This window comes from Oryctolagus cuniculus, chromosome 16, assembly GCF_051225735.1.
Source record: "Oryctolagus cuniculus isolate XC-2025 breed Fujian yellow rabbit chromosome 16, ASM5122573v1, whole genome shotgun sequence".
Lineage (NCBI taxonomy): Eukaryota > Metazoa > Chordata > Mammalia > Lagomorpha > Leporidae > Oryctolagus > Oryctolagus cuniculus.
The window spans coordinates 66,708,251-66,730,733 of NC_142882.1; the positions used below are offsets into that span (position 1 = coordinate 66,708,251).

Here is a 22,483-nt window from a genome sequence, read left to right on the forward strand (position 1 = left end):
TGGAGTGTAATAACTGTTTCCATTCATTTGTTAAAAAGAGCTAGTGCTCAGGCTTTGTTTTAAATGCTGTCAGAACATAGAAAGTGTTTATAATAAATAATTTCTACCCTGAAATAGCTCCTAATTTAAAAGGAGTGATAGGAGAATATACAAATAACATTGTAAAATAGGGGGGAACATCATAGTTGGATTAGTTTAAAGTTCTTCTACCAAATAAATGTGTGACCTCAGATAAGTTATTTCTCTTCTCTGTAATATTAAGGGATTTACTAGGCTCTCTTAAGGCTTTGACTCCTGAACCTGCTGTGTAATTAATGGTGCACTGCCTAAATGCTTTTTTCCCCAGGTTCCATCCCTGGAGAATCTGACTCAGTTATTCTGGGGTGAGATCCAGGAATTCCCTAGGTATTTGTGATTCACAAATACATCTAGGAAGTAATTACATATGTCCTTCTAGTCTTGACATCTTATAATTCTAATTATAGAATAAGGAAAATGCAGCAGGAGTCAGGTAAATGAAGTGTTTGTATTCATTAAGGGACAAGAAAATATTTTCTTGGGTAACTGAGAGTGTGGCTTAAATGATGAAAAAATGATGTTGAAATAGATTTTGAAGAATGGGTGGATATGAGTAGGTGCGTGGTTGAATGGATAGGATTTAGCTTAACTTAGTGGAGGCCAGAATATATCCAGGGGAGCAGGAGGAAAAATTACCTGTCCTGATGCACTGGGGCCATAGGTTTAGTCTTGTTTTTCTTATTTTTAGCTCTCTTACTTGATTGTCTTTTTGAAGGTGGAAGAGTCTGTTATTGTAGCTTGATCCTCATTTGGTGGACATGAAACACATCATTTGGTGACAGATACATGGAGCTGCTTTGGGAAACAGTTGAGCATATTTTTCCTAAAGCTTTTAGAGGGCTGTTCCTTTGAGATATACTTTGACCACACCACTGGTTTTCTGGTAAGATACAAAGGCTATCAAGACCCACTACGTGATCTAAAACATTAATTTTGCTGTCAGAATGATTATTAGTAAACCAAAGTTGGCTTTTTTTGTTTAGAGGAAACCATGTAAAGGCAACATTCTGAGTAAATTATATAGTGTGCACTTGATGAAATAATGAGCCTACGTTTAAGGGATAAAAGTAATGATCTAATGCAATATTTAGAATAAATATGCAGTATGTAGTCATTAACCTAAAAGTCACATCCTGCATTCTTTTAATTTGTGGAAAATTTGTCATTAATTGCCCAGGAAACCTCTGATTTTTTTTCATGTATAATCACATCATAGCTGTTGACTTTCTCCCCCTTCTCCTTAAAATACATCCTTGTAAATAGTACATTAATTTTAGATTTGTAATGCCCCCTTTAAACACTGAGTTGCTAAGTTTAGCCGTGTTGCTTTTTAAAAAAAATAGAATTTTTTCCCCTAACTTTGCTTTTCAGTAGTCACTGACAAATCACACTTTGTTTTTTGATGGTAACTGGCTTAAAATGTTATTTAACCCTTCTGCCCAGTGGAAACCTACTGATTCTGTGAGGCTGTTTTTTTTTTTTTTCCACTAATTACCACTAAGTACTACATAGTATTCCATTTAGAAAGAATTTGAGAGATGAGTTCTGATCTTTCATTCAAATTCACTAAATGGGACTGGATCAAAAAAACAGAAATCAACAATTACAAAGAAAGAATAAGGTATTGTCTAAAAACTGAGGTATCCAGGTTGATATCTAGCATAGAATCCAGCCCTTGCATATTCCTGGTCACTGTCTTGACCATTTTTGGTTTTATAGGTTAACCTATGATCTGCCAGCCATCTCACTACTTCATGTAGGCCTTTCTTGCCTGGGTCTATTGGCTATCAATTGACTTTGAAATCAGAGAAGCAGAAATACCAAGCTTCTAGTGATTAATTATTTGTAAATAATTATCTTTGTTAATCTGAATTCTTGGTGTCAGAGCCTCTTAGAGAGTGACTTTCATCAGGATTTATTTTAAAGGAAAAATATAAAATAACCCACTGTTAGATCAAAGAAGCTCCTCTTTTATAGAAAAGACCTCACTATTTTCTCTGCAGGGAGGCAAGAACTTCCACTTTGATTATGGCATTGTCTAAATAAGGTCAGAGTTTGTGAACTCAAAAGGCTTCCATAGCCTTGGCAGCTCATGACAAGAGCCTTGGGTGATCACTGACACCATAAATAAGAGTGACAATTGTTAAATCAACAACAGGAGTCACTGTGCACTTGCTTTCCATGTAGGACCTCTACCCTTAATGAGTTGTAACAGTAAAACTAGTCTTGAAACAGTAATTTATACTTTGTGTGTCTGTGTGGGTGTAAACTGTTGAAATCTTTACTTAGTATAGAGTTGATCTTCTGTATTTAAAGATAATTAAAAATGAATTAATGAAGAATGGGATGGGAGAGGGGAAAGGAGGTGGTACGGGAGTGGAGGTGGGAGGGCAGTTATGGGGTAAAGCACTAATATAATCCAAAATATGTACCTATGAAATTTATATTAATTAAATAAAAGCTTTCTACAAAAAAATGGGAACTTAAAAAAAATGAAAGACCTCACTACTGGAAAAATTTCCCCAATTTCAGGAAAAGATATTATAAGAAAATGACTACTATTGCATACTCTGTGTCTTTTTTTGTTTTTAGATTTTCATTTTATTTTAAAAACAAAGACAAATGGGGTGAGAAGTGCTAGACTCTTAGGAGAGAGAATAAAATCAGAAGTGTATACTCTGGAAGCAAATTTAAGATCATTTACTGTTTTGCAAATTGTGTGTTCCCTGTTTGTGCTGCCTGATTGGTCTTACAGGACTTTTCTTCATTCAGAGAACTTGGAATATTATCTCTATATATGTTAGATTCCATGTATTACTTGATTTGATACAAAAGTTCTTATTTTTTTTTGTTTGAAAATCATTGGTTTAACTCAAATGCCAAAGACTTTATAGAGAATTTATTTGAAGACCAACTATGTCAAATTGTATATCCACAGTTACGGAACTACTTAGAGGTAAGCAGAAATTAGAAACTGTGAATTTGGCCTTCCCATCCAGGGCATTTTTGCTACAAAATGTTGATTTGAATTTCCATTTTGAAAGACACAGAAGTGATCTGTGAAATGGTGATTAGCACTAGGCAGCCCCAGGGAGCCCTGGAGTGCTGCATGTTCAAATGCCCAAGACCAGATGGAAGTCCAGAAGTGGATGACTCGAAGTTTATTAGTTTTGCCACCTGGGCAGTACAGCAGAACCAGCTGCCACAAGGCAGTTCTAATTTCGATAAAGAAGTAAATGAACATAAAAGTGAGTACAAGTCCCAAGAATAAAGTAAAGGAGAATGCAGCCACAGGGAGCTTCATCGAGACTGAGGACTATTGATATCTCTTGTAGGAGGCACAGCTGCCGTGCTAGAGAGAGGTCAAGGAAATGTCGTGACACCAAGTCCTGAAAAATTATCCTTGAGTTTTTCCTGGAGCCAGTTTCACTTTGGGATATGTTTGAATTGCTGGCGTGGTAGGTTCCCAGTCACATCAGCTGATCTAGAAAGGAAAAATTTCCATGCTATTTCATGATTATGTAATGAGACCAGAAGCATTTATTTTCTGAATACTATGGAAACTTACTTGGTTACATTCTTTCAGGTGTTTTGGGTCCATGTAGACAAAGGTGTTCATCAGAACTTAAGATCTTTGTGCCCCACATCACCAGGAATCAAGTCACAATCTTCCAGTTATTATTCTCAGATGGAGTTCTATTGTAGGTTTTTCAAAATATGTCCATAATACACTGCAAGAGTCAAAAGTTGACCCTAAGGCTTTGGATGATCCCTTTAATAGATTTGTGGTGCTCAAAAATGGAAGTGAGTATAATAATGAAGTGTGGGATGAGGACCACTTTTGGAAAGATACACTAATACTTGTTTGAGTAAGAATAATTCTCTACAGAATAAAAGAAGTCAAATGTTCTTGAGCCTCTGTGTCAGAGTGTTTGGGCAGCAAGTAACAGAAAACATGACTAAATTGACTTCAACAAAATGAAGATTTACATTATTAGTTTTTTATATAATGAGAAATTTAGAGCAATGTACAGCTGGCTGTGGTTCGCCTGCTTAGTGATGAGAGACTCTTTTTGTGTCATCTTGATGAAAAGTACAAAGGCATAGGTGGAAAGGGGAAAGGCATATACCAGTTGCTGGAATATTTTCTATGTCTTTGATGTTAAAGGCTGGATCAAAGTTCCATCTGCTTGGTCAACCTCTACCTTCAGATGATCTTTGCAGAAGCTGAATATTTATGTGTCTATATTTCTCAATTGATCATTACTTAGTCTCCTCCAATAATATAGCTCTTTATTTGTATGTTGAAAGTACAAGGGGCCGGCGCTATGGCGCAGTGGGTTAAACCCCTGGCCTGAAGTGCCGGCATCCCATATGGGCTGCTCCTCTTCCAATCCAGCTCTCTGCTATGGCCTGGGAAAGCAGTGGAAGATGGCCCAAGTCCTTGGGCCCCTGCACCCGTGTGGGAGACCCGGAGGAAGCTCCTGGCTCCTGGCTTCGGATCGGCGCAGCTCCAGCTGTTGTGGCCATTTGGGGAGTGAACCATCAGATGGAAGACCTCTCTCTCTGTCTCTACCTCTCTCTGTAACTCTTCTTTCAAATAAATGAAATAAATATTTTTAAAAAAAGAAAGTACAGATGTCTGCTTATTTTCTAACCAGTTTGGATAGTTTTTTTTCTTTGAAATGAAATCACTCTCATATTATAACACTCTATTAATGAGAACGATAAACTAGCTGTTTTTTTCTTTCCTTGTAGGTGGCATGTTTGACCCATGTAGCTGCCAATTACCTTATTAGCCAAAAGGAAGCAAAACGCTGGGGCACAGCTCATGGAAGTATTGTTCCTTACCAGGTAAGAATACAAGAGTCTAGAGCTGGGCCACTATAATCTGCAGATCTACAGGATGTTGAGTAGGAGGAATGAATTTTTTCTTTATTTTCCTTTTTCTTCTTTTAAACTTTTTAAAACTGTCTTGGGTATTCTGTAATGTATCTGTGTCTGGCTATAATATGATTCTGTCATTTACTTTAAATTCTTTGTTTTGCATATTTCCTCATCAGAAGATTAGTAACAGGACACTTAAATGGATCAAAGAAAGTTGCTGAAAGTGAATGACATTTGGGCTCACATGAAGGTTTCCTTTATTTTCTACCCAAAGCAGCACTGACTGTAGACCTTTTAGAAAGCATGATTTGTTACTCATGTCAGTTATAAAACAAATATTACCTACCCCATCTGACAATAATATTCTCGCAGAGTTGAGTTAAATGAAAATTTGCGTGCAATGGCTCTTCATTTTTGGAGCAAAGCAGAAGGTTCAGGAGCTGCTGTTCTTTATTAAGTGTCTAACTTGTTTTCAGAAATTCTGGACTTTGGCTAGTGTGAATGAATATCTGAAGAAACTGTGATTTCTATGATCTTTCAAAAACAAAAATAAAAACATGAACTCTCCATGTTCTTCCAAGCCCCTAACCTTTGTGTAGCCTTGTTGCAGCATATTGTTGTATTTAATGCATTTGTCGTATATTCTGTACTATATTGTAAGCTGAAGAGCAGATCTTTTTCATCAAGATCTCTTCTAATCACCAGTAGAAACACAAAGTAGACACCTTTTAAAAATCTGTTGAATGAAGTAGTGAACCTTATTGTAGTCATATTAATTCTAGTGCTCCTGACAGAGAACATACAAGTCAGCATTTTTTCATCAGCTAGGAAACCCATCAGTACTGCTAATTATCATTTCAGTTTTAAGAAATAATTTTTTTTGGGAAAAGTAATTTGTTTTCCATTTTTAAAAATCCAAAATTGAGGAAAACAGTAACACAATGTGAACCAAGGATTCTTCTCTATTTCTTTTTGTGGTCCTTTTATACCTGAGGCATTACTATGATACCACTGCTTTTTCTTTTTTTTCTTTTTTAATTTGAGAGACAGAGTTACAGAGAGATGTAGAGAGAGAGAGAGAGAGCGTGAGCGTGAGCGAGCCAGGAGCTTCTTCCAGGTTTCCCACGAGGGTGCAGGGGCCCAAGGACTTGGGCCATCCTCCACTGCTTTCCCAGGCCATAGCAGAGAGCTGGATTGGAAGTGGAGCAGCTGGGACTTGAAATGGCTCCCATATGGGATGCCAGCACTGCAGGCTGGAGCTTTAACCTGCTTTGCCACAATGCTGGCCCCCACTGCTTTTTCATACCTTGAGTCAATCGTTTGGTATAATCACAATTGTGGAGATATTTTCTTTAGTTCCTCCCTTTTTTTCTCCATCAGGGGTTTTATGACCTCCATAAGTGATGTTTGGCTTCTCCATTTTCTAGCCCTGTGTCACTGACCCTAGACTTTTACCCAGAGTTATCTAACTTCAGAGAAATCATTGTATTTTTGAATTGGCTAGAGATAATCATGTTTAGTCTTATTTTTTTTTTTTCAGGTAAGAAATCTGATGCCAGATTGAGTAGACCTCCAACTCTGGTCTCTTGCCTCCATGTTGAATATTCTTTCATATCTTATTGCCTTTGACAGGAAGGTGCTATGATTTCAATTCTTTCCTCCAACTACACTTCCATACCCTCCCATCAACCTTGCTTCTAGCTCAGGGATCTCATCAACTAATTTGTTCTCATTATTGATAGTGGAAATCCCTCTCAAGGTACTTTAACCAAAGACAATATGGGATTTATGTGAATTCATCTTAAATAATGAAAATCCAGAATCAGACCTTCATTTATATGGAGAAAGCATTTCAAAGTTGGAAGACTTTATAGTAAGATTTCAAGTCATATAACATGGTAGATGCTCACTCTGTTAAACCATAGAGTTAGTAGTTTATTTTTGCTCATTTTGATAATAGATTTTTTGAAAATAGCTTTATGTAGATCTCAGCTATTCCTTCTAGGCATCTGTACTTAAGGCATCCTGATTCTACTCTCAATTATTTCAGGATATTTGGCTTTATTTTGAGAGATAAGATATATGAAATCTCTCTCTCTCCCTCCCTGTGTGTTGTGTATTTATTCTTCAAAGATAGAAATGCATTTTTCCTGGTTGAATTTCCCAATCAGGTAAAATGGTATTTGATCCTAGTTGATTTCAACTTTATTATCTGTAAGAAATAAAAGTTATAGTAGGGTCTTTCCTCAGGAGCCCAGAATTAATTTATTTCCTCTTGGTAAAGAATTAGTTCAGCTCTGTGATTAAGGAATAAATGCAAATTTATCTTGAATGAAATTAGCATGTCAAGGTGGATTTTAGATATGCTTAAATAGAGATCTTAGTCTGTTTTCAATTTTTGAAATATTTGGGGAGTGTTTTTATGGGTGAGTGCTAGGATAATTATAATTCAATTTTCTATAATAATTACAGCTTTGTATCTAATATGTATTGTCTGAGTTTCGACTGAATGTCTATGATGGAAGACCCTTATGGTCTCAAGAGTTAGTTAAGGTACCCAGCTCAGTGTCCTCAATTCTTGTTAAATCCTATCAAGATCATAGGACTTGAGTACACAGAACATACATTTCTGAAAGTATTAACCCTAAATTTGTGTGTTATTTTACAAACTTGCATTTCTTAGGTTGATTATCCTTGGTACTTTTTTCCTCCCTATTCTTTGAGTGCCGACTTTTAAAGAATGAGCAAGTTAAATAGATTAAAGGAGAGTTGAGATAACCATTTCACTACTAGATGCATCTGACCTAAAAGAATAATAATTACATAATGATCATGATAATATTTTAAATAAATTGTTATATTTCCCAATAAATTTATTTATAAAGAAAGAAAACTAGGCTGGCACCACGGCTCACTTGGCTAATCCTCCGCCTGTGGCACACTGGGTTCTAGTCCTGGTTGGGGTGCCGGATTCTGTCCCAGTTGCTCCTCTTCCAGTCCAGCTCTCTGCTGTGGCCTGGGAAGGCAGTGGAGGATGGTCCAAGTCCTGGGGCCCTGCACCCGCATGGGAGACCAGGAGGAAGCACCTGGCTCCTGGCTTCAGATCGGCGCAGCGCTGGCTGTGGCGGCCATTTGGGGGGTGAATGAATGCAAGGAAGACCTTTCACTCTGTCTCTCTCTCTCACTGTCTAACTCTGCCTTTAAAAAAAAAAGAAAGAAAGAAAACTTTTAGAGATGGGAGCAGAGTATATAAAGTAAATAGCTGGTCTTAAAAACACTAAATATATTTTTATGTAACATAGTTATCAGATGCCCTTGAGGTATATGGCTAATGTAATAATCCCCACATTTTATAATCTGTGTATATGGAACATATTCTACCATTTGAATATCCTCTTCTGTTTTCTTTTTTTTTTTAAGATTTATTTATTTGAAAGAGTTACACAGAGGAGAGGGAGAGAGAGAAAGGGAGAGGGAGAGGAAAAGAGAGAGAGACAGAGAGAGAGAGGGAAGGAGAGGTCTTCCATCAGATGGTTCACTCTCGAATTGGCCTCAACCATCGGAGCTGCGCGGATCCGAAGCCAGGAGCCAAGAGCTTCTTCCAGGTCTTCCATGCAGGTGAAGGGGCCCAATTCCTTGGACCATCTTCCACTGCTTTCCCAGGCCACAGCAGAGAGTTGGATTGGAAGTGGGGCAACCAGGTCTTGAACTGGTGCCCATATGTGATGCCAGCGCTTCAGGCCAGGGCATTAACCTGTTGCATCACAGTGCCAGCCCCCCATTCTGCTTTCTAGGGATGTGAACAATGTTGGTTTCTGCCTGTCTCTAATGTATAGAAGACCTGTTCACCAATATACTCATGAGAACAGGAAACTGTAGTGAATGGTTTGAAGAAAAATAGAGGAACTTATAGATGAAATTCTATAGACAAAATTTCAGTCTTAGAATAGGAGACTTTACTTTTGTTTTTTTTTAAAAAGATTTATTTATTTAAATGCAGAGTTAGGGAGAGGGAGAGAGAGACAGAGAGAGATAGAAGGCGAGAGAGAGGGCGAGGGCGAGAGAGAGAGAGAGAGAGAGAGAGAGAATGAATATGAATCTCTTCCATCTTCTTCCATCTACTGGTTTACCTCCCCATATGGACATAGTGACTGGGGCTGGGCAAATCTGAAGCCAGGATCCAGGAGCTTCTTCCGGGTCTTCCACATGGGTGCAGGGCCCAAGGACTTGGACCATCTTCTGCTGCTTTCCCAGGCATATTAGCAGGGAGCTGGATCAGAAGTGCAGCAGATAGGACTTGAACTAGCACCCATGTGGGATGCTGGAACTGTAGGTGGCAGCTTTACCTGCTCTGCCACAGCACTGGCCCTGAGTCTTTACCTTTCTAAGGTAATCATGTGTTGTTTTTGGGAAACCTTACTGTCCTCAATAGCATAATAATCTCCCTGTTTTATCTCCATCTGTCTCCCTTTTCCCTCTGGCTTCTGAAATCCTTTGTCTCTTTTCAAAAGCAATAGATTCCTCTTTGCTTAAACAGAGTTATTATATTTCCTAATGTAGGTACAGATATTTGGGTAACTGCTTCTAAGTGCTTAATGAGTTACTTTTCATATACAGAAATTCCCTTCCGAAGAGACATGCTGATGTGTGGCTCTATGAGAAGTCCACCAAACTCTCTCTGTAACAAGACTATGTCTCTCTAGTCCACTTTCCCTGCAGCAGGACTTGAGGAAACTGAGAGAGTTTATCATGCTCCTGATAAAACCACAATTCCTTCTATTAAAATGCTGTTCTCAAGATCAGGATAAACTGCCCAAGAAACAAATCCTGAGAATGAGTCTACAACTGTAGCTATTTATTTCCCTTAAAAGATGACAGAACGAATCCATCATTCCTCTCATTCATTTGTCTCATTCACCACCAGAACCTGGTACCTTCCAGGCCATCTATTATTACCTGAACACTTTGCCCATATGGTTGCATTCATCTCTTCCTTTGACCTAGCTATTTCTACTGTCATCAGTCTTTGTGAATGCAAAATCCACAGAGGCTTCATGGACCAGCTTGGCCTCTAATTTCTTTAACCTCCCCCCAACCCCAAAATGATCTTTACCTCTTCTCACTTGGCTCTCATTCAGGTACTATTGCATATGAATTGTTTAGAGATCTTGTTAAGGTGCTGATTCTGATTGGAGGTGATGTTGATGATGTACTATGAGCATTGGTTCCAGATCTAGACTTTATTATTATCAATGACTACACCATTGCCTGTGCACTCAACTGGTAAAAATCCCAGGGATGATTAAATTTACTACTCCATCTACTCTAAGCCTATACTCCATCAGTGGGTATGGCTCTACTCTATAACTTTCTGTCTCAAGTTATCCCTCAGCCTTACCTAGAAATTCTGCCACCTTCACCAACATGATTTTTTTCCTGAGATGTCTTCTCCTGTGATCTCTATCTCTTCTTATCCTTGCCTTGCCTCTTCACTAAAAAAGATAGAAGAGAGTTGCTTCATTTTTTTCTTTACTATATTTCCCAAAATTCCTACATGTGCACTCACATATAGTTCACTGTATTTCTTCCATCACAATGGATAAATTGTCTCTCTCACATTTTTCCTACCTAAGACTATTGCTTTTGTACTTTATCTCCTTTATTATATGATTTATTAGTCAGTGAACAACTACATGATCACATACCTGATAGAACCTACCAACCTTCCTTGAATGTCCAAGGCATATCTTCTACCATCTACTATTCTGTTTCTCTATTATCTTAACAAAACTTTTCTGAAAAGTTTTAGGTGGTGTTGGCAAGAAGGAAACATTGTACTGTCTATTCTGGATGTCATTTGTGCCTCAAAGGCAAAGATCTTTAACTACATTCAGGAATTGGATTGTGTGGAACAGCCTGTGGAAGTTGAGTTTCTCTGAGTGGTCCATTAATGATATACCTTCTTTATGCTCTTTCTTGAGACTATGAAATGAAGGGCCTTCAAAGGGACTTAATTTTTCCTTTACATGGTGATATAATTCACATGGAGATTTCTTCTAAATGCTTCTTCTAAAGTAGCTTCTAATTCCAGATTTTGAAGAAAACAGTTACTTAGGTGATTAAATAAAATAACACTTATCTTGCTTCAGTTTGAGCTTATTCAACCAAGGAGTAGAGCAGGAAGCTGTGCGTTGTTATTTCTGGTAGAGACATTATGCTGTATATTTAATTTGGCACAAGTGGAGACTCAGACAGGCAGTAAATTCCAAGTTTGAGGAGATGCAGCACTTTGCTATCATTCCTTAGAAAAAGTCAAAGTGCTGTTAAATCATGACAGATTCACTAACATTGGGAAACTTCTTTCTTTAAAAAAAGTCAGATAAAGAGTTTTTTGTATCAAATATTTTTAAAAATAAAATCATAAATTTGTCTCTTCTTGTGACTTTTTCCTTCCAATAGTCACACTAAAGTACTCATAGAAGTATACACTTTGAACAGGCACATGAGTGTATTACCTATTGATTTAAATAATACATTGTTAATAGTCCTTTGCTTGATACTGTTGAATACATTTTATGTGATGGGAGACATATATATTATTTTCTTTTTCACCCTACATTGATTAATGAGGTTAAACAACTTTCCTATGTCCTAGCTTGGATCAGAATCATAGTTTTAAGATTTCAAAACTTGTTTACTTTCCTTACTATATCCAAGCTAGCAGTTCTTTCAGATCTTGGTACAGTGTGGATTGATGCACTTTCATTTCTTTATAAGGTGAGACAACTTTTCTAATTTGTTTCTATCATCTCTTTGTTAAATGACCTATTTATTATGATTCTAGAGGGTACCAAATCTAGTAAGTGGGCTGGCTACAGAAGTATATTTGAATTCTGAGCTATGGAGCAAATATAGTTTTCCTTCTACCATGGTTTCAATTCATTACTTTCAAATGACTCTTTTCAAATCAAATAAAACAACAGTTTCTTGAGCCCCAGTGGGATGAGCACTGTTTTAGTCCTGAAAGCTTCTAGATGAAGATGAGCTGATTGCTTGACTTCAGGAATGAAGAGACAACATAGCAGACTCACCTGGGACAGCTTGAGCCTTGGAGTTGGATGTATCTGGGGGAACTAAATAATGCAGTGTGTGCTAGGTATTTTGGGACTTTAGTATGCATTCAATAAAAGGTGAGTCCTATTGTTGCTGAAGTTGAACTAATAATTATAACTTTATAGATAATAGTTTCTATGAAAGTACGAAATAATCTCAATGAAAGCTATCCATGGAAGCATAGGTGCAGAGTTGACACATACCTGAATTTTTTTTAACTTTTGTGGTATTTTTAGTTAAATCATTTTTATAAAAGGAAAAGGAGGGCAACATGTACAGTAGATTTCTGTTTAAACGTTCTTCTAGATCTTTTTCAGAAATTGCAGTATTGAACCATTGCCCAAATGCAGCATTACTGAAAGAAATACAATTTAAAGAGAATCATGTATAGCAACATAACTCGATTGTCAAAGGGAATAGGGATTCTAGTCTACTGAATTGCCTAGTTAATTGGGATTTAGTATAAATCCATACTTAACAGAATGAAATATGACTAAAATGATTTTCAGAAGTAATCTCTGAGAAGCCCACATGATAGGAGTTTTTCTCTATTAAAGATACATAGCCACCCTGTTGAGAGCAAAATATTATGGAGGTTTCTCCTTCAGTTTTAAAAAAGTGGGAGAAGCAGGCTGGCATTGTGGCACAGTGGGTTGGTCCTCTGCCTGTGGCGCTGACATGCCTGCTATATGGGCACCGGTTCTGGTCCCGGCTGCTCCTCTTCCAATCCAGCTCTCTGCTATGGCCTGGGAAGGCGATGGAAGATGGCCCAAGTCCTTGGGCCCTGGACTCACATGGGGGACCAGGCGGAGACTCCTGGCTCCTGGCTTCGGATCTGCACAGCTCTGGCCGTTGCAGCCGGTTGGGGAGTGAATCAGCAGTTTGAAGACCTTTCTCTTTCTGTCTCTCCCTCTCACTATCTCTACCTCTCAAAGAAATAAATAAAAATCTTTAAAAATAGTGGGAGAAGTATAGAATATTTTAAAGAACTTTTCTGAAGCACCTTAATATTGCAATAAACCTTGGTCATGTTCATCTGTTACAAAACTACCAGGAGTATTAGTGGAGATAGAGGGCAGGGGGTAGCAATTTTATCTGGCTACATTTGAGAGACTTATGAAAATTTTGAATTAATTAGCAGTGACAAGTTAGTATATTAAAAAGTTGATATTCTGATAAATTACATCATGGATAGTCTAGATTCTCTCCTACCCCTTTTCCTTGTAAAGGTTTTGGCCAGTTTTCAAATATTTGCCTTCGTCTTTATGAATTTGAATTCCTTGTTAACATAAAAACAAATTTTCTTGTTTGAAGATCCTGGTTGCTTTGGAACCAATTTGCTATGAGTTGGCCACAATCTTAAGAAAATAGGTCACTGGGCAGTCAAGAGGCAGATAAAATTAGGAAAGATGTGCTAGCTGTTGGCACAATAGTTACCATCTTTTGAGTTCCTTAGAAAAGGCTTGACTTTGATTTCAAATGAAATTCCTAAATTTAAGATGAATGATGTAACAAAGTTCAAGGGAAGTGTATTGCACAAAAGAATAAATATACATGTGATAAAAACTATTGTTATTAAAAAATCAGAACCATCTCCAGTTGAAAAATGCTATCTTTTAAATTCTTTTCACTGAGGTCCTATAGAAGGAAGCACAAGGAAAGGCAAAGTACAGATCACTTTAGGATTTTTGCCTTTCTTTGCATTTGCGCTCTCTCTCTCTCTCAATATATATACAAAGTTGGGCTGGTGCTGCGGCTCACTAGGCCAATCCTCTGCCTGCGGTGCCGGCACACTGGGTTCTAGTCCCGGTTGGGGCACCAGTTCTGTCCCGGTTGCTCCTCTTCCAGTCCAGCTCTCTGCTGTGGCCCAGGAGGGCAGTGGCGGATGACCCAAGTCCTTGGGCCCTGCACCAGCATGGGAGACCAGGAGAAGCACCTGGCTCCTGGCTTCGGATCAGCGCGATGCGCCAGCCACAGCAGCCATTGGAGGGTGAACCAATGGCAAAGGAAGACCTTTCTTTCTGTCTCTCTCTCTCACTGTCCACTCTGCCTGTCAAAAATAAAATAAAATATATATATATATAGACACGAAGTTGGTGGAATTGTATATCTGCCTATCCAATCTGGCTAAAATTATACAAACTAATCAAATGCCATTTTGATTATTAAGCTAAATAACAATATTAATTGTCATTATCATAATGTTATAGTAAAAATAATTACAATCATTATCAGAGATAAAATTCATGAATGATTACTTTATGTGCTTATTAAATATTTGTTTATTAATTCAGTTCTCACAGAAATATTTGAGGTTGATTTTACTGTTATTCCCACTTTCAGATGAGGAAGTCACGGCAGAGAACATTTAGGTGATTCGTGCAAGGTCACACATATGTGATGTAACGGGGTTTCTAACTGAGGCAGCAGGACTTGAACCTCCTGTACTCTAGAGGCAGATGAACAGTGCTTCATGATTAGTTTCATCTTTTGTCTTCATTCTACTTTTAAGGAAGAATTATGTGACATTTTCCTCCACACAATTTCCCCTTTAGGACTGCCAAGAGCAATTGAAGAGGTATAAACAATTCTGTTGTTTACTCATCACAGGAATCCTTAATTATGACTTAAAAGCAAATTTCTTTCAGAAAATCAGGTTGCACATCTTTTGAATAAATCTTTTGATTGCATATGCTAAAATTGTATTAGACTCATAATTAGGTCAACTTACAGTGAAATAGCTCTATCTAGCTGCATCTTTTTAAAACATTTATTTATTTATTTGAAAGTCAGAGAGAGAGATTGATTTTCTATCTGCTGTTGCACTCCCCAGATGGTCACAATGGCTAGCAGAGGGCCAGGCTGAAATCAGGAGCCAGGAGCTTCAGGTCTCCCACATGGGTGGCAGGGGCCCAAGCACTTGGGTTATCTTCCATTGCTTCTTTCAGGCCATTAGCAGGGAGCTGGATTGGAAGTGGAGCAGCCAAAACTCGTACCAGTGCACATGTTGGGTGTGGGTGGTAGCTTTACTCACTACACCACAGCACCAACTCCAGTTCTACATTTTTTAAGGAAAATAATACTGTCCTCGAGCAATATAGGACTATGGGATGGTGTAAACTATTGTGAGACTTACTGCTTCTGGTTTTCAAACTGTTTTTCTATGAGGGTGGTAGGCTGGGGTAAGAGTTGGGGTGAGTATTTGGGGTGGAGACAACCTGGGGAGAAGCCAGTTAGGCAGTACTCCAACTATTAGAACCCCATTTCAACCAGCACAGTTTCTTTTCTTTCTTTTTTTCTTTTTAAAGACTTTTATTTATTTACTTGAAAGTCAGAGTTACGCAGAGAGAAGGAGAGGCAGAGAGAGAGAGAGAGAGAGAGAGAGAGAGAGAGGTCTTCCATCCGATGGTTCATTCCCCAGTTTGCTGCAACAGTTGGAGCTGTGCCGATCTGAAGCCAGGAGCCAGGAGCTTCTTCTGGGTCTCCCACGTGGGTGCAGGGACCCAAGGACTTGGGCCATCTTCCACTGCCTTCCCAGGTCACAGCAGAGAGCTGGATCAGAAGTGGAGCAGCTGAGACTTGAACCGGCACCCATTTGGAATGCTGGCACTGCAGGTGGTGGCTTTACCCACTATGCCACAGCACTGGCCCTGCTTTTGTTTTTTTTAAGATTTTTATTTATTCAGCACAGTTTCAATTCTGTTGTCGATTTGTTTAAAATGGGAGTTCAACTGTTTAAAAAATATTAGTTATCCTAGATCAAACAACTTGTATTGAAGAACTCTACTGGACTAGAAAATGGGCTTTGTACTTGTTTGCATGTCTATGTATTGGAGAAGAGAGGCTGTTTTCCCTCAGTGTTGCTATCAGTATTGTGGCTCCTAAGTCTGTGGACTTAGAACTAAAGGAAGTGTTCTCTTCTCGCCAAGGAGAGAGGCCTGAGTAGGAGGAATGTGACGTTGGGCAGAAATCTGCTGGGGAGCAGCATGTTACTTCCAGCTTCATATCCAGCCTGGTGGTTCTGTATGGGGGTCAAGGCTCTTTGGCTCAAATAAATCACACAGGACTGGATTCTGGGAACAGTTGGATTTGGTTATAGTTATACATCCTGTTCTTTTCATAGGGGTGTCCAGGGCAAATCTTGTTGAAATTCTGAGTAGGTGTGCTTAGCACTAATGCAATACCCTGATGGATCCCTGTTCAGGTGCAGATTACCAAGGGAAATCAGGAGTTCTGATATGGCACAAATTAATATTATAACTCAATATCAGGAAAATAACATAATAACAGAGAAAACATGTTAAGTGCAAAAGTCACTGTGTATTGGCTTGAAGTGTGGTCTTTTCCTTCTTAGATTTTCTTTTGGAGAAAAGGGGTACATTTCAGGGTCCCAGTTTAGATAGGAGATGGTGAGTGTGTCTCTGAAGGGGCTAGTGAAATAGGAACATGGATACATATATTATGTTACTGCAATCATTCATTTGATCTTTTTTTAAAAAAATCTGCTTGCTTGAGAGAGGACTCATTTGCTGGTTCACTCTCCAAATGGCCACAACAGCTGGGATTTGAGGCCAAAATCCTGGAACTCAATCTGGGTTTTCCACATGAGTGGCAGGAACCAAACTGGTTGAGCCTTTATGCTGCTTCCCAGGGTCTGCATTAGCAGGAAGCTAGAATCAGGGCTAGCACTGGGTATTGAAGCTAGGCAATCAGATGTGGGACTTGTGTGTCCCAACTGGTGGCTTAACCACTAGACCATTGCCCACCCCCATTTGACCTAATTTTTTAGATGTATTTATTTATTTGAAAGGCAGAGTTACAGAGGTAGAGGCAGAGAGAGAGGCCTTCCATCCACTGGTTCATTCCCCACTATGGGTCGATCTGAAGCCAGGAGCCTGAAGCTTCTTCTGGACTTGCACCATCCTATACTGCCTTCCCAGGCCATAGCAGAGAGCTGGATGGAAGTGGAGCAGCTGGGACTTGAACCAGTGCCCATATGGGATGCCAGCACTGAAGGCGGTGGCCTTACCTGTTATGCCACAGCACCGTCCCCTGGCCTTTTTAAAAAAATATATTTTATTTAAGTTATACAAGCTTCATATATTTCCTTTATACCATTATAGGAACATAGTGACACTTCCCTGGCCTATTTTTAACCTAGAAATTATTGTGAAATGTCATCTCCCTTTTCTCTCCTGAGGATAAGAGCAGGTGTGAAATGCTGTAGATCCTGTACTCTCTAGGAGTCCATGGAGTGCCAGCATTGGCATCACCTGGAAGTTTATTTATCTGTTGAACCAGAATCTGCATTTTAACGATATTCCCAGGTGACTTTATTTTCATTGTTAGGCTTTGAGGGTCCTGCTCTAATTACGCTTGAAACCTTTTGTCATTTCAATGTTTTCCACTAGATGTCACTCTTGTAACCTGGTAATGGTATGGCATTTTTCAATGGGGGACTCAGAGAATCCCTGAGAATGTTTGTATAAGATTTCCTCTTTATTCTTAGAGCTACTGATGTACATGTTGCTTATTTAAGGTAAAACTACCTTTCTCTATGGTTCAAAGTCCTGGAGAGATTCCTGGGAATGATTTTCATTTTGTTGAATTAACATTCCTGCCTATGGTTTTTCCCTTCTTCAGACTCCCTGTTACAGGGCTAGTTTGTCATTATATAACCTTTTGTGGACTGTGCTGCAGATGCTCAGACTCCTCACTCATACAGGAGCACCCTAGGTTGCTGAGCACAGCAACACAGAGTGAACGTTCGAGTTTGATCTCTGCAGAAATTACTGAGAGCAGAAAGGAAGCAAGGCTGTATCCTGAAATTAGCATCAGCCTCTAGGATATGATTGTTGGAGGAAGTGCTGACCTTTCTGAGTTCTTGGGATATCTCAAGGGTGATTTTATAAAGATCGTGTCTGCTTAGAAAGAAATATCCCAAGTGTAATCTTCTAGAGAGTTAGTTTTAGCCATGAAGATGAATATAAGGATATTTACAGGTAAAGTGACATCCCAAGGGAGGTGATAATCTTTCAGAGATGTATGAGGCCCTCAGGAAAGGTCCTGTTAACAACTGGGTAGGTCTGCGTATTGAGAAGAGGGTGGAAAGGTTAAGGACTGTGCTTTAGAACATCCAGGTGTTTTTTTTTTTTTTTTTTTTTTTTTGCCGGATGCCCAACTTAAGAAAAGTTAGTTCCTGAAATAAATCAACCTCTTGCAAAACTCTCCTTCCTCTGAGTCTGATGTGGTTTTTCATCTATTTCAGTTAACAAGGTTAGGAAACAAGTTGTAAAGTAGCAGAGGTGTGTGTGTCCTCTTCTAGATATGGGGGGCATTTAATTTATAATACATATCACTAAAGGAATGAAACATGTTTGCTTTGAGTGACTTAAGCTAAGAAATATTCTCATTGATGTGAAAACATAGTTTAAATAGAATTTTTTTGTTCAAAATAATTAAGGTGATTTTAGTATTCCTATGTCTTTTTTTTTATAACATGGCTGATTATAGTATGATTCCTGATGAACAGGATTAGAATGCATTTTAAAACATTTTATCAAAAATCAGTTTTTTGAAAATCAGTTTTTTTTTATTTTTTTTTATTTTTTTTTAACTTTTATTTAATGAATATAAATTTCCAAAGTACGACTTATGGATTACAATGGCTTCCCCCCCATACCGTCCTTCCCACCCACAACCCTCCCCTTTCCCACTCCCTCTCCCCTTCCATTCACATCAAGATTCATTTTCGATTATCTTAATATACAGAAGATCAGCTTAGTATACATTAAGTATGGATTTCAACAGTTTGCTCCCACACAGAAACATAAAGTGAAAAATAATAGATGATTTTTTTTAAATGATGATGAAATCAGATCAGACCTATTGTCATGTTTAATCCCAGTGAGAGTCAAGTTGGGAATTGATAATTTCTTTTTTTTTTTTTTTTTTTTTTTTTTTACAGAGGATCAGTTTAGTATGCATTAAGTAAGGATTTCAACAGTTTGCACCCCCATAGAAACACAAAGTGAAATATACTGTTTGAGTACTCGTTATAGCATTAAGTCTCAATGTACAGCACATTAAGGACAGAGATCCTACATGAGGAGTAAGTGCACAGTGACTCCTGTTGTTGACTTTACCAATTGACACTCCTGTCTATGGCATCAGTAATCTCCCTATGCTCCAGTCATGAGTTTCCAAGGCTATGGAAGCCCTCTGAGTTCTCCAACTCTTATCTTGTTTAGACAAGGTCATAGTCAAAGTGGAGGTTCTCTCCTCCCTTCAGAGAAAGGTACCTCCTCTTTGATGACCTGTTCTTTCCACTGGGATCTCACTCGCAGAGATCTTTTGCCAGAGTGTCTTGGCTTTCCATGCCTGAAATACTCTCATGAGCTTTTCAGCCAGCTCCGAATGCCTTTAGGGCTGATTCTGAGGCCAGAGTGCTATTTATGAAAAACAAGGCTAAAATGCTCATTCCTGTTCTTAGACATCTTCAAAACTTTCACTGATACAAGGATTGGATTTTACATAACTATCTCCTTTAGTGTTGAATTTCCTTCCCTCTTTTTTGACTATTGCTGTTGAGATTCTAGAAGTTACCAGGGATAGCAGCATATTTAGGTGTATTGTTTAAGAATGAGAGTTTTGGAGTCAACCCTTGGGCACATTGGTTTATTTCACTGAGCTTTAGTTTCCTCATTTACAAAATATGGCAGTTACTGTTGAGGATTGTAGTGATGGTTCAGCAAGGTAGTTTTGTTTTTGCAGTTATGGTGGATTTATTTCAGTTTTTTTTTAACCAAGAAACATTTTCTTTAATATATACAGACTTCATGCATTTTATATATACAAATTTAGGAGCAAAGCGATTCTTCACACTCTTCCCTCCCTCCCACCTACACTCCCACCCTTTTTCCTCCTCTCTCTTCTATTCTTGTTCTTATTTTTTACAAAGATCTATTTTCAATTAACTTTATACATATAATATTAACCCTACACTAAGAGTTCAACAAATAGTATAAAAAAAAACTTCCTCAACAGTCAAGACAAGGGCTATTTAAAGTCATTGCATCTCAAAGTGTCAATTTCACTGCTATGGATTACATGTTAGGTACTCTATGAGTTACCACAGATCAGGGAAAACATAAATCTTTTTGGGACTGGCTTATTTCACTAAGTGTAATAGTTTCCAGTTGCATTCATTTTGTTGCAAATGACAGGATTCCTTCCTTCCTTCCTTCCTTCCTTCCTTCCTTCCTTCCTTCCTTCCTTCCTTCCTTCCTTCCTTCCTTCATTTTTTTACTGCCATGTAGTATTCCATGGTGTACATATCCCATAATTTCTTTATCCAGTCTTCAGTTGATGGACATCTGGGTTGATTCCATATCTTAGCTATTCAGCAAGATAGTTTATATTATATAAAGTGTGTGGCATGGGGTCTGGTACATGGTGTCAATGTATGTTTAGTCTATGAAGCTGTTATGGCCATTACTGCACACGTCCTAGAGACAGTGAACATGGGGTGTTGTGTCTCTTAGCCCCATCTCTCAGCTGTTGTTAATTGTCCGGGAGCCCCTGTTCCTATAGTTTTTCTCTACCAGAGGACAGCTCCAAGTCATAGAAGAACCTTCCTGATTCTCTGCCCATCACCTGTGTGTATAATGAGGAGGTGGTCAATGAGGGGAGACTGGCGGCATAGTAGAATTGTAGGGAAGCATGTTGATCCTAGAACCGCAATGGGGAGCAAGTTCTCCTTACAACACACATTTAAATACTCAATGAAAATGTCCCACAGTGATAAATAGTGATCCAGTGCAATACATTTGTTAGCCTTGTCATTGTAGCCATGTCACAGTCTGGTCCAAGATCTTAAATTATCAATTTAAAGATTATTTCTAGCAAGATCTTTTGCAACACAATTTCCATATTTCTGCTCTTTAGTGCTGTTGTTGCCTTGAAATAATCTTTTTGATTCAGAGTGAACCTCTAGGCTTCGAAAAGCTGTAACTCACCTTGCAGTCCCTGAAATATTACCTGGTAAGCAGTAGCTTCAGAAAGCTACTGTGAGGAAGTCCAAAGAGATATTTCATTCATGAAAATATCCTAGTAAGAATCTTTTCTCTTCCCTATGGTTTCAGTGGGTAATATCCTGTGGGAGCAGAATGCTGGAAATTATCATGGGACATCAACTGTATTAGTGTACTGTCTAAAGTATATAAGAAGATATCCAATGAAGGCATTGTGTATCTTAAAAAATATACTTTTTTCCTATACTTTAGAATCTGCATTGGAATTTTGTTTTCACATAATTTTAATATATATGTCTAATAATTGTTTAAAATGCATCTCAAAAAACCTTAATAGGGGTATGCATTGTTTTTTATTTGCTACCATGTCATTCTTTTCCATTGTAGGGGTCAATCAGTAAGTTCAGTTTTAGTTCAAAGAAGCTAGGGGGGTAGGGAACAAAACTTATAATGGTGTTACTGTGTAGATTGCAGAAGAATCTGAGGTTTGTTCAGCAAATATAATGGTGCATTGAGGTGTTGTGTTAATATGGGGGCCCAGAAAATGAGCTCTGTGTGTAGTAAATTTGCTAAGTGGCAATTTAGGGTTTAACCTAAAAAATGGGAGAAAGTTGATAAGTGCAGAAGAATCATGAGACCCAATTTGACACAGACCTTGCTAGGGTTATGGTGGTGGGTTCTTAGGGAGGGGTAAAGGGAGAAGGGGATTCAGTGGTATATTGAGTGAAGATGACAGCAAAATAATCTGCCCACCCAGAAAACTCACAGTTTTGTAGAAAAGGGAAGCAGCAAGTTTTCATAATGCATATTGAGTATTTAAACTCCAGAAGCATTAAGAAAGAGTGAACAGAATAATTAGTAGCAAGAAAGAATCCTGATTCCATTTTCCTTTTATAGACTCTGTAGAAAACTTGTAGAAACTGGTGAAAACTGGTATTACAGGGTTAAGCTATCTATAGGAAAATCAGGGATGGAGTGGATGAAATCATACACAGAAATGATGACAGCAAAATAGATATAATGACAATAATAAATAGCAATATACAGAAATATTGCTGGGCCCCTAAATACTCTGTGGATGAGAAAATCATGCTTAGTAAGTATAAGAATATATGTAGTGATAATGTGGATCAGTGACTCTTACACTTTTTCCTTTTTATTTTTGGCTTATAGTTCCTTTGATAAACTGATGAAAAGCTATGAAATCCCTTCTCAGAAAAATAAACATACCCATATAACCTGCATGATATTTCCTGTGATTGCAGAAACTTTTTACACCTCCTGGGCCCCGTGCCTGGATCTTAGGTTTAGATTTCCTGTCAAAGTCCAACTGAGTAGGTGAAAGATAGTGACACTATATTGAGAACATTGGA

The 22,483-nt window shown here is 38.3% G+C and overlaps 1 protein-coding gene across 1 annotated transcript in view; it reads left to right on the plus strand.

The window, feature by feature from the left end:
- SUGCT (succinyl-CoA:glutarate-CoA transferase) overlaps positions 1 to 22,483 on the plus strand; it is an 800,879-nt gene that overhangs the window by 174,379 nt on the left and 604,017 nt on the right. The window contains exon 9 of the mRNA XM_008261668.5: positions 4,837 to 4,932. Within this exon, the coding sequence (XP_008259890.3) occupies positions 4,837 to 4,932 (96 nt within the window). The remainder of the gene's footprint in view (positions 1 to 4,836; positions 4,933 to 22,483) is intronic.